The sequence below is a fragment of the Fragaria vesca genome, linkage group LG7 (assembly GCF_000184155.1).
Source record: "Fragaria vesca subsp. vesca linkage group LG7, FraVesHawaii_1.0, whole genome shotgun sequence".
Taxonomy (NCBI): domain Eukaryota; kingdom Viridiplantae; phylum Streptophyta; class Magnoliopsida; order Rosales; family Rosaceae; genus Fragaria; species Fragaria vesca.
Genome location: NC_020497.1, coordinates 8,916,304 through 8,929,529, shown reverse-complemented (window position 1 = coordinate 8,929,529; position 13,226 = coordinate 8,916,304). Strand labels below are relative to the sequence as shown.

General features: G+C 37.7%; 1 protein-coding gene across 1 annotated transcript; it reads right to left on the bottom strand.

Moving 5' to 3' along the window:
- Window positions 1-578: 578 nt before the first annotated feature.
- On the bottom strand, window positions 579-8,395 carry LOC101306386. Its single transcript, XM_004308495.1, has 9 exons — window positions 8,222-8,395; window positions 6,254-7,743; window positions 4,436-6,082; window positions 2,960-4,316; window positions 2,159-2,508; window positions 1,859-2,062; window positions 1,334-1,488; window positions 1,136-1,227; window positions 579-655 (listed from the first exon to the last, which is right to left on the bottom strand). Exons 1-9 carry the CDS (start codon window positions 8,364-8,366, stop codon window positions 579-581), a joined length of 5,517 nt encoding a protein of 1,838 aa, XP_004308543.1. The 5' UTR covers window positions 8,367-8,395.
- Between the last annotated feature and the right edge of the window lie 4,831 nt (window positions 8,396-13,226).

The window sequence follows — 13,226 nt, the reverse complement described above, 5'->3', positions numbered from 1 at the left end:
AAAATTAGGGGGGGTTTCGACTTTCGACAAAGAAAAGAAGACCAAAATGTAGAGAGAGACATGTTAGTTTTTTTTTTTTTTTTTGGATTGGGAGAGACATGAAGTTGAGCAAAACCTAAAATGTAGCTACCCCAATATTGACTAACAGGTATTTATTGAAACTTTTTTTTTTTAAATATTACCTAAAAGAATTTTTGCTAGTTGCAGATGCAATCTCAAACAGAGTACATATACAAGTATGAATTTGTAAAGGTACTTGTTGAAAATGTGGTATGTTTTCCGATTTTGGAAAATTCAGACCACGGAGGCCGTAAGGGTTCTTCCCCCATCAAATGGTACCAAGCATAATACATGAGATTTACTTTATGATACAAATCAAACACAGATGATTACCCACATGTCATTGCTCAATGACTACTAAGTTCTCCACGCACGCGCCGGAAAATACTCAACAGTTCAGGTGATTGCCCTTTCCATACAGAAAATGGAACTTGACAGCTTGTTACTTTCTTAACTACAGTCACTTTGCACAATATCTGATATGACAGTACAACAGACTCCTATACATCAGAATAGTTCTACATTATTAACCTAAAGAGCGGCTTGAAAGGGATAACTTGCTCAAAATCTCTTCGCATAACAAGTCTTTGAAAATCTGCCACAATCAACAAGAAATTAAAAACCAACTATCACAAATACTTTTCAGATCTACTCAAATTAATGATCACTTTCTTCATGACATGGATGAGCAGTAACATGTTACATTTTCCTGAAAGAAAATTGCTCAACATTCATGTGCATTAATAAGGAAAACATGCACTTAAAGATGCGTCAATAACTATCACCACAAATATACTGAAGCCGGCATCATAAGGAAAGACAACATGGGAATAAAGGTAGCATACCTATTCTTGACCCAAAAACTCTCTCTCCCATTGACGAAAGTGTATATCAAATAGAGTTCAGCAAATTCCAATGTGATGTGGTTCTTCGCTATTGTATTTGATATTTTCGAGGCAACAGAACTGCAAATGAGCATATTAAATCTTTAGTCAAGCACTACATGCTAATCAAGTAGCAAGAATACAAAAGTTCTTGAGATCATATAGCTTTATAAGTTATAACACTGAAGTACCTTCAGATATACAGGGAAAGCTTTTGGGATGGAAGATCATCTCAGGCTCAGGTACACTCTGGCGAGAAGCAACAAGAGCCAGGCAATTTTTGCTGCAGCAAACAAAAGGCAACTAATAAATAACGAGAAGTCACAGATTCAATGGGTACAGAATCTATGCATTTTCACCAAGATATAACAGCAAGTTGAAAATCATACCTTGCCCATGAAGGAATAAATTTATTATTTGGTATACTGTCATCATCTTCTTCGTCTTCATCATCTGATTCTTTGTATGGAGAGATATCATAAGACTGTTCTCGACTAGTCTTCACAACCAATTTCTCATTTTCTGTGGCTTGGTCTACAGTACTCTGTACCTTGAAAATCAAAGTATCAGCAGGAGGTTGTCCAGACACAGATATGCACAAAAGTATGTATCTATATGGGTAAGAAAAGTTTCTAAATGTAGTTCAGTTTTGAGTTTACATGAGTATCCTTTATTTATGGATTTTACCTTTTACAGAAGAAAACAAACCTTGCAATAAGACAATTAGTTTTCTCTTCTTTTATGGCATAAAGATCGTAGATATGATGGCCTCAGAGTGGTCAAAGACCAAAAATTTTAAAGGTCCAATGCACATATAATAACACAGAATAATGAAAACATACTCTTAAACATAGACCACCCTAGTTCTAACAAGTGATGGTAAAAATTGGTCATTAAAAGCCATTAACAATTACCTCTTCCTTATGCTCAAAATTACTGAAGCCCTTACAGTACTCTTCATTGACAGCAGTCCCTGTTCTGGCATTATTTTCTGAAACACATGAACTCCTAGGATCTGTCTCTGAAATGCTCCTGAGAGTGTCATGTTCCATTTCTTCGTCCACTTTCTTATGCAAGGTATTGCATTTTGATTCCTTATTCTTGCGTCCTCTTCCATCCTAGATAAGATAGCACAAGATTCAATGTGCCTGATAAATAGCCAGATCCTAGATGATAAAAATCCTAAAACAAGTCAGAGCATAAAAGTATCATACACTGGCATGGCATTTTAGTTCTTTCTTTACTTTTTCCACCCGTGACTTCTCTTCAAGTTCTCTCTTCTCCCTGCGCCCTTCTTCAACACGCATCTTTTTTCTTTGCTTCTCCTTTTTATCTTCCTCTTCCCTTTGTCTCTTCTTTGCTGCCATATCAGCCTCATTTTTCTTCCTCTCCTCTTCTTTTCTTTTCCTCTGCAGCTCCAACTTCTTCATATTCTCTTGCTCCACTCTTGCTCGCTCAACCTTCATAGCTTCTTTCTTCATCTTACGTTCATAATCTTTCCTTTCTGCAAGACGCTTTGCAGCTTCAGCAGCCTCCAGGGCCTTCACTTTGATGTCTCTCTTCGCTATAAACAAGCACAAGAAGCTCAAACTACCGAATCAAATTAACAACGGCAGAACAGAAAAAGGCACCAGGATGTTTGGCAGATACCCACCCACCATCAGGCAACAATTATTTATATTCGCAACAATTCTACATGTTCGATTAACCTATATTAACTTCTACATGAGAACTAAACTTTCATGGGACTATCAAGTGAAAATCCAACTCCAAACCTATAACTCCAGGCTCAGTAAAAACAAACCACCGCTTACACTGTAGTGCAGTTCTATATACTATTATGACACACTAAATATAGAAATATACTTGATATCTACTTGTGGAGAAATAGGTATATAAATTTAATACATAGGAGAACGTCCGATTTTTCTTTTTTACCACAACATATAGATAAAACTGCCATTTTTCATGATTAAATAACTCTTTATGGTCAATAAAATACTAACAAGAGTTACCTGGTAAGGCTGCAGCTGCTTGTTTCTGTTGCACAAGTGGAATAAAGGAAGTAATATTGGTGACAATATTGTTAGGTTTAGGCTCCAGCTCTGACAAACTAGGGCCTCCTTTTCGCAAAATGGTTTTTCCAGATAACTTTGGCTTGCTGTACCTATTCTGAAGTGATCCAGTGGCCCTTTTAATATCCTTTGTTCCTCGAGATACGCTCTGGTTCTCATTATTGTTATATCTTCTCTTAGTGCTGTTTTGTATTCCAGGCTTCTTTTTGACACTCTTATGAGTCCCCGTTAAACTGAATTCAGTGGTTACTGAATCTAGACTAAATCTATCAGTGTAGGGCAGAGCTTTAGAAACCGAAGCAGGAAGGTTGGGGATTTCTGTAATGTCTGCAAGCGGTGACCTTTTTGGAGAATAATTTAACACTTCAGAAACAATGCCATCTTGAAAAGTATCAGCTACCTCATCTGTATTCTCAATTTCTTCAGTAATACAGGCAAGCTCCGGGATTGAGCTCACTCGCTTCCCCGAACTACTAGAGCTTGAAGCAATTCTATCCCAAACTTTCCCAACAGGAGAGGAATAAGGCTTCTTAATATCCCAACCAGATTGACCACTAAAATTTGGTAGGCAATCAGAATAGGATCTTCCATAAAAGGCTGGGCTAACTTCATCAGTCCAACAACCATTACCGTCCTTCGATTGCTTAACATTATCATTAATAGGAAGGGTCCTCAGATCTACATGCTCCAAAGCCCCAGTTGGAACAGATTGCTGTAGATTTTCAAGTCTTTGCAACTTATAAGAAGCTGAAGGATAGGCTACGGGAGTTTCCATGCAAGCAGATTTGCAAAGCTGCTCCAGAATACTTGCACGTTCTACTGCATTGTTTGGAAGGTTCCAGTCAAAGCTGATTCCTTCTTCAGCAATGCTATGTGGATCATCATCTGTTTTTATAACAAAACTCTCAAGTACTGGCATTGCGTCATCAGCACTATTCAAATCCAAGGATTTAACATGTGGAGCACCGCCTGACAATTCTGTGAAGTTGCTGATCCCTCCAAAATCAAATCTCTTTGCAAGCATGGTTCTTCCTGCAAACAACACATCTTCAGCATTTTCTAGCCTTGTATGATCCTGAAGATGAAGACAAAGTGGGTCCTCTTTTAAGCAATGGCTTCCTCCATCAATGTTAATGTTAGTTGGAAGTGCTGCTCCTGTTTCCTCCAGCAAAAAATCTTGAGGATGTTCGGAAGCCTGCATGATCAATCTTGAGAAAACCGATGCTTCTTTTTCTTCATGCAAAAAAGTGAACGGAACATTTGGACTACTATCCACCCCTTCCAAACCCGTTCCACCCTATCAAACAGTATAATGCATAAGGAAAGATCATATAACAACAAATTAGCAATTGTTCAGTGTATGAGAGTAAGCAAAAAGAAAACACAAAAGGCGCAGCTAAACAAAAAAATGAGTACCTCTTTCTTCTGTGCCTGAGATAAAGATTTAGACCTCTCTACCATATGATCCTCATTTAGATGTCTTTCTTCAGCATGACTCCTACTGACAGTTAATTTCCCAGCATCCTCCTGAGAAACTGAAAGCCCTGGGACATGTTGTAAAGCTGTTGGACTGTGTTCTTCTCTTTCCAAGTTCACACACATACAAACTGTTTTTACAGCATGAAAAACCTCTTCTCTCAAGGCTACTGAAGTAGACAAGTCATGAACTGTTTTATCATCCATCTTTCTTCGTTTATGCTTAGGTGATGTTCCATCCATAGAATAGGAAATACTTCTTCCTTTGGAGTTCTCTGCAGTCTGGCATCCAGTTGGTTCCGAACCACCTTCCTCTCTGTCATCACCGACAATCCTCTGTAAATATTCTGGAGAAATGTATGCATTTACAGTCGACTGAACCATGTTACTTCTGAGCTCATCCCTAGAAGCAGCATAAGGGTTGTCAACTTCAAGATTCTCTGCATCTAGGATCCTATGAGAACCAGGCCCAGACACCATAGCATAATCCCCGTCTGTTGATTTGTGAGGATTACAGAGGGCATTAGAATCCACTGCACACTCTTCTGACACCAACTCAGTTGATTTTGCAACATTAGATCCACTTACTTCTTTTACCGGGCTATGAACCAAACAATCACTGCCTACTCGCAAGGGAGTTTGATCATCTCTCAGGGAACATTTCTGATTCGGAGTTTTCCCGCATTCTAACAAAGTATTAGCATCTGCATCGGTATAAGCATCATCTGGTTCTTTTACTGATGAGATCACATTGCCGTTTGACAATCTTCTAGATTCAATGAACTCCTCCTCGACGGCTTCAACTAAACTGCTCTGGACCTCCATTTCTTTGGCTGAAACTTCACAATTGCCCAGACAATTCATTTCCAGGGGTGAGTTACAGTTTCCATTGGCAGTGATGGTCATTCCTTCTTCTAGTTTCTTTTCAGCATGCATGAAGGAAGGAGGCATTTTTACTGATGAACTCCCATGTATCCCCTTCTTACTAGCAGGAGTAGAAAGTCCTTTCAAACACGACTGTTCCATAGTATCAATATTAAAAGCTATACCACTACTTGTCCTGCCAATGCAGGGCGAGGCACTGGCAATTAGAGAGTTATCCTGATGGCCAGAGCTTCGAGATCTTGTAATTCTACCAGAGAACATGTTATTTCCTTCTCCCTTGATTTGAAGTTCTCCTGTCTTTTGTTTCACCACATTAGAATGATTATCGTTCAATTCAGCAACATTTTTAGGCTGTGAGGATTTAACATGTGGAGCACTGCCTGACAATTCTAAAAATTTGCTGGGCCCTCCAAAATCAAATGTATTTCCCTGCATGGTTTTTCCAGCACAAGACAATTCTTCAGTATTTTCTATTATTAAATTATCCTGAAGAAGAGAGACTGGGTTCTCCTTTAAGCAGTGGCTTACTGCCTCAATGTCAATGCTAGTTGGAAGTGCTACTCCTATTTCCTCCAGCAAATAATCATGAGGACGTCCAGCAGCCTGCTTGATCAAACTTGAATATGATGCTTCTTTTTCTTCATGCAAAGAAGTGAGCAGACCATTTGGACTACTATCCACCCCTTCAAAACCCATTCCGCCCTATAAAACATTATTATGCATAAGAAAAGATCAGTTTAGAAGAAACTAGCAGATGTTTAATGTAAGCGAGTAAGGATATAGAAAATACTTAAATGAAACAAGAAAACTAACTAAATAGATCACTGATGCATATGGGCAAAGCTCAGCTAAAATGAACAAAAAGGTGATTACCTCTTTCCTCTGTGCCTCAGGTGAAGATCCAGATGTCTCTACTATGTGTTGATCCTTATTTAGATGTGTTTCTTCAACAGGACTCCTACAAACAATTGAGTTCCCAGCACCATCCTTAGAAATTGAAGGACCTTTGACTTCTTGTAAAGCCTTTGGAGTGTGTTCATCTCTTTCCAAGTCCGCAGACGTAGAATCTTCCTCAATAGTTTGCTTCTCCTTGCTTAAGTGGTCTTGAGATTTCAATTCCCCCTCTTGACAACTGTCATTAGTTACAGGAGAGTAACTGACCATTTCCAGTGACTGAATTACATGGTTAGACAGCTGCGTTGATTTTCCAATAGAATCAACAGCTATACCACCACTTGTCTTGCAAATACACGGAGAGCTACTGACATTTAAAGAGTTCTCCTGACAGCCAGAGCTTCTAGATCTAGTAATTCTACCAGAGTAGATGTGAGAACCTCTTTCCTTGGTTTGAAATTCTCCTATCTTTGGTTTTTCCACTACAGAATGATTGTCATTCAATTCATTGACATCTTCAGATTGTGGGGTAGATATCAGACACTTCACAGTTCCACCAGCATAACCATCATCATTGCCATTGCCCTGTGAACAGCTTTTTTGTGTACTGTTTCGAATTGCTAGAGCCCTTTGTCTTGACTTAGATCTCTGAACTCTAGCCAGTGAAAGAGCAGGGTCGAGGCAACTGTCTAACATTCTTGCATCCCTATGATCTTCAGGAGACGTACCACTAGGATTTTCTTCTTTGTGATCTTGTATAACACCATCAAAGGCACACCCAGCATCACTAATGTGACATAGTGGCAAATTTGATAACCCCTCTCCTGTACCTCTAACTGGTGTTAAAGCTGAGTCATGGTAAACGTCTGAGACTCTTGCACCCCTCATATCTTCAGGGGACGCAACACTAGGATCTTCTTCTCTATGATCTTGAGTAACACCATTGGAGGCACATCCACCATTACTGATCCTTGGGAGACATACCATTTTTGCATCACTCTGACCTTGAGGAGATATACCACCAGAATTCTCTTCTCTCTGATCTTGTAGAACAGCAATAGAGGCACGCCCAGCATCCCCATTGTGGCCCTGTGGCAAAGCCGATACCTCCTCTCCTGCGACTCTAGCCAGTTGTATAGCTGAATCATGGTAAGCGGCTGAGACTCTTGCATTCCCCTCATCTTCAGGAGACGTAACACTAGGTTCCTCTTGTTGAAGATCTTGAGGAACACCATTGGAGGCACATCCACCATTACTGGTTGGACACTGCGGCAAATCCAATACATTTTCTCCTACATCAAAACCTTTATTTACCCCACAATGTTCCACGCACAAACCATTTGCTAGCTGCCCGTGGTGAGCTGTAGCAACTGGGTTATCAAACCCACAGCAATCAGTGCCAGTGAAAGGGATCACACGCCGCGTGCGAGGGAATGGAACTTCTGAAATCAGCTCCTGATGGTTCAACGCTGTAATGACAAACAAACAAACAAAAAACAAAAAAAACTGCTAGTGAAGCCAAGGAAATAAGTCGGACTAACAATGAAAGAAGCAAGGACAATGTACACTACATACATTTGCACAGACAAATGCAGCTTAAACGGAATCTTTTCTGGGTTGTCTTAACTGCATAGGCTTATTTCTAAGGTGATAGAGAGCAACACATTTAATCTCCCTATCATTAGTGCAAATCAAGCCGAAATTTGGGCCTTTATCAGCTCTTAACACTAATTTTCATGTCTGCAGAAACTCATCCCTAATTGGTTTCACATCGGTAAAATTACAGGCATAACCAAACTGTGAAAGCTTCTGGACAGCCAAATCCTACCAATTACATAAACACCCAATGCAATACTTTGTGCTAAAACCTAGAAACCCTAAAGTGAAGTTGAAAAGAATTATGTAGAAAAGGAAATTGAGGTTAAAAATGAAAAAGGAAGGAGATACCGAGAGAGGGATTGGGGGGGATTCCGGCAAGGAGGAGTTGGGAGGAGAGGTCTTGGTCGAAGAGGAAGGCCTGCTGCTTGGCCTGGTTGATGACCCATTGCTGCCTCTCGAAGATCTGAACCCACTGCTTCTCAATCGTCCACATCTTCACTTTCACCCACGCATTTGAGAGAGAGAGAGAATTTTGGGTCTTTGAATTGTGGGAGACGATTACCGCCGATTGGTTTTTCAAATTTTGGGGAAAAAGAGTTTTCAGGAAAACCGGGTCATGGGTCGGGCTACACAAAATGGACGGGCTCGATGGGTCTAAACGGTCGTTATTATTTTTTTCTTTTTTTGAAACGGGGTTTGGAACCTACCTAGATGGAAAGCTCAGTCCCACGTTCAAAATTGTTATTCATAGAAAAAGTTGAGTACAACAGGGATGCTCCATTGTGTCTAATTCTCCACGGTTTTGCAGACTTGAATGTCTCCCAACCTCTATGATCAATATTATCCTTGATGACTTCGTTGGTGTTGCTCGTTCTAGAGTGATCACCAATACTCTCAGATAGTCTTCTTTCTATTGCTTATCTTTATATTTATATATATCTTTGATCTGTAGCTACTACCTAGACACCCCCAGAAACTAATGAATCTTCTACTGTATATTGCATTATCTTATACTGTACATTCGTTTAATATTTAAAACAATTGCAACTTATATAAAATAAAATCAACATCAACATCGACATTAGATCAAGCATAACACCACAAATTAAAATTTCTGGAGCCCTCTATACTTCGTTTGACCATTAAAATTTTATTATATTAATTACCAACTTTTTTTATGGTTTTTCTTGTGAGTGCGGTTATTGGGATCTCCAAATTTGATCATTTGACCTCCATTTGTTATGAGTTATTGAATGACAATTATCTCCTCTTACGTATAATAACTATTAAGGACAATAATTATACAAAAAGAAGTATATTTATTCTCTCTAAACTTTCCAATTTGACAATTAATTGATAGTATTCTTTATTATTTTCCTTATATATTTTAATTTCTAATTTACTATTTTCTAAATTTTACTATATATTTAATTAAAGCTAAAACTATGATCAATATCGACCGTGTAACATAAAATTTTCTATTATCATACATATTGAAAGCATATATATACAAGGTGAAGGAATATATATATATGCAAAAACAAATCGATAATGAAAAATTAAATAACTATTGAAATAATTTCATGATGTACATAAAATAGAGGAAAAAAAGAACATACATAGTATACAATTGTTATCTTTGATCGTTGTTTAGCACAAGTAAAATAAAAAAATAAAAGCTAATTTATGTTAGAATACTTTTTTGTTGGTAAATATAAGTTTTTTTTTCCTCAGATAAACAACTAATATGCTACAACGAGTCTATTGTGAGTCGAACTCACGACCTCTCACTTATAAGGAGAGACGGTACTGGGCTGGTAAATATAAGTTTTTGAAACCCAATACTTTGTGTTATTTGATTTTTAAGAGAAAAATTGACGTCATTGAAAAAAATTTCTTACAAATAATGGAGGTTTGGTGACATTCTATGGGAAATAAAAATATCAAGGAATTGAGGTCGTGAAAGAGGTTTAACCGAAAAAAAAAATCAATGAATAGAGGTCTCGATGATAGCAAGCAAAAAGAAAAAAATTATAAGAATGAGACGTTTAGAAAATAAATAAGAGGTATAATGAGTAAATTATCAAGATATATGTGAATAACATACCTAAGATTATTTTAGGAATTTGAAAGGAGGTCTAGTGAGCAAATGTTTGTAGTTAAAATTAAAAATGAGGTACAGTGTAAATAACACGAGAGATATACTGAGCAAGTTTGAAGGTCCTAATAACCGCACTCTTTTCTTGTGTTACCAAACATCTGAATAAAAAGTACTTAGAAAATTCATTTCACTTCTATTTCCCTTCGGAGGAGAAAGATGAAGAAACACTATTTTTTTTTCCGTGAACCAAAAAAAACTATGGAGAGATAATTTAAAACGTGACATGCATGACAACATGACAATCACATATTTGGCTGGTGATGTCGGAAATAACCAATCCAAACGAACCAGTGACCAATTCCACAATATAGAGCAAAGACCTTCAATAAGATCAATATCCATCAAAATGACTTGGGAGTCAAGAGTCAAGACATGCTATTTTGTCTAGATCACTTATGCTCGATCATCCTTTGAACTTTACTGATTTTATACGTTGGAGGACTTCTGCGTACTCCCAACTTAGCTTTAACTTATTTGTTTACTACTTTAAGAGATGGACTTAAAGTCATCATAAAGTGATGAATGAAAGTGCAGGCGTTTAATGGACCAAAACGTAATGATTTTATACTTTAGAGTTTTTTTTCTTTTCTTTTATTGAAAAGTCACTTTATTAAGGAAAGTAGTGCAATATATATTGTCCGCTTTCGGCACATTTTCATCTAAGAAACGACTCTAATATTTTATTTTCCTTTCAATGAAAAGTCACTTAATTAGGAAAATAATCGCAATATGTATTGTCCGCTTTTGACACATTTCCACCTACGAAGCGGCTTTAATAAGATCTGAAAAACGAGAAAGGAATTGTGGAAATGTGTCGGTCAATGTGAGCCCAAAAGAAGAAAACGAGAAAGGAAAAGGAAGAATTGTGGGTCAATGAATCGATGTGGATTGATCCATATGCCACTATCACTACCAAAAGAAAGGCTTTAGCCGACGAAAATAAAAAAACCAGACCGACGAACTATTTTTTCGTCGGCTAAAGTCCACGTTAGCTGACGAAATTTTTATTCGTCGGCTATGGTAAACTTTAGCCAACGAAATTAAAATGTCGTCGGTTAAAAAATTTATTTCGTCAGCTAAAGTTCACAAACTATGGCCGACGAAATATTTAAAAGTTTAGCCGACGAAATTAATATGTCGTCGGCTAAAGTGCTTTATATTTGCAGATCTGGACAGCAGCAGCTCATCTGGGAAAAAAAATTTGGGTGTTGTCGAAATCTGTCCATAATTAGTTTGTGGAGCTATATATAGGTACGTATATGTATATATGTGTTGATTAATTGAGTTTTATTTGAGTTGATCGATTTTGAGTGTGATTGAGTTGATTGATTTTAAGTACGTTGGATGTATATATATATATATATATATATATGTTGATCGATTTGGTTGATGTATTTGATAATATATATGAATTAAGTTGTTGTTAATAAATAGTAGATATATATATGTTAATTAATTATAATATTAATGTGTTGATATGGTATGAAGTTGTTGATGATATATATGAGTTGATGATGATTTTGTGATGATGTTGATATATAATATTGCTATGATCGAGTTGATTGATTTGAGTATGTTGGACGTGTATATATATATATATGTTGATCGATCTGGTTGATGATTTGATATAATATATATATATATATATATGAAGTTGTTTATAAGTAGTAGATATATGTTAATTAATTTATAATATTGTGTTGATGGTATATATGTCAATGATGATTTTGTGATGATGTAGATATATATATATATAATATTGTTATGTAATTATTAAGTATATATATATGTGTGTGTGTGTTAATTAATTTGTTATTAATTAGTTGTAGTACGTAGAATATATACTAAATGAATTGAGATTTTATATATGCATGGCATGAAATTTCATTAATAATTAGCTAGCGTTATACATATATATTTTGTTATATTTTCAGGATATGGATAAGAGTTGGATTTCGCTTCTAAAATGGGACAAAAGATATGGTGCAGGAGTTATGAGTTTATAGAATATGCGCTGACTAATGCTAACGGGAATACAATTTTCTATTGTCCGTGCACGAAATGTCAGTGTCGCAGCGATATGCATCGATTTTCCATTGACAAAGTAGCACCTGAGGAGTAACGGGTTTTGGGAGAAGTACACATGTTGGTTATATCACGGTGAAACATCATTAGGGGCTCTGCATGATCATGGCCAATTTTCTGAGACGGGCAGTACATCCAACGATCCAACAACGGCATTCATCAACGACATGTTTCCTTATGAGAGCGGTGTATGCGCTCAAGGACAGTATATGTCTGACCCGGTGCAGCCTTTCCCTAGAGCTGTCAACACTGCTGGTATTGAAAAGTACAACAAACTGCTTGCTTTCCAATAGACCCCTGTGTACCCTGGTTGTCAGAAGACCGTTCTTGAAAGTGTGATGGACGTAATGAAGATTAAAGTTGAGACAAAATCGACCGTGAAGGCTGTTGATAATTATCTACAGTACACTGCTTCGATGCTGCCCCACGGTCATCGTCTTCCTACCACTCATCGTAAGGTTCGATGTATCCTGAAAGATCTTGGGCTTTGCTACATCAAGATCCATGCATGCAGATATGACTGTGTTCTCTTCTGGGGTAAAGATCCAGAAGGGAATGACCTTGGTGGGCTTGACGCATGTCCGGTATGTCACACTGACAGGTATAAGCTGACTCCTGCAGGCAATAGGAAACTTGCGAAGGTACTTCGGTATTTCCCGTTGAGGGATAGGCTGGAGCGGTTGTACATATCTTCACACACGGCCGAAGCTATGAGATGGCACGCTGATAGGGAATTGCATGACGAAGATACCCTTATTCAACCTACTGACGGGGAGGCTTGGAAGCATATAGACAGGGAGTTTCCTCATTTTGCGTCAGAGGTCCGAAATGTGAGGCTCGAGCTCTCATCCGACGGGTTCAACCCTTTTGGCAACATGAGTCTTCAATACAGTGTATGGCCGGTGATTTTGGTACCGTACAACCTTCCTCCATGGATGTGCATGAAGAAGGAATACAATATGTTGAGTTTGTTGATTCCGGGACCCGGTTATCCAGGGAAGTGTCTCGATGTGTATTTAAGAACTTTGATTGAAGAGCTTCAGTTTTTGTGGGACGTTGGTCATCCCACTTATGACAAGTACATGCACGAGATGTTCCAGATGCATG

What these genes read in the sequence shown, in the direction of transcription:
- LOC101306386 (XM_004308495.1), bottom strand. Translation starts at nt 8,366, where the DNA reads ATGTGGACGATTGAGAAGCAGTGGGTTCAGATCTTCGAGAGGCAGCAA. An exon ending in CTCAGGCACAGAAGAAAGAG is followed by an intron (nt 4,317 to 4,435) that starts GTACTCATTTTT and finishes ACTGTTTGATAG; the next exon opens with GGTGGAACGGGTTTGGAAGG. An exon ending in ATTTTGAGCATAAGGAAGAG is followed by an intron (nt 1,489 to 1,858) that starts GTAATTGTTAAT and finishes TTCAAGGTACAG; the next exon opens with AGTACTGTAGACCAAGCCAC.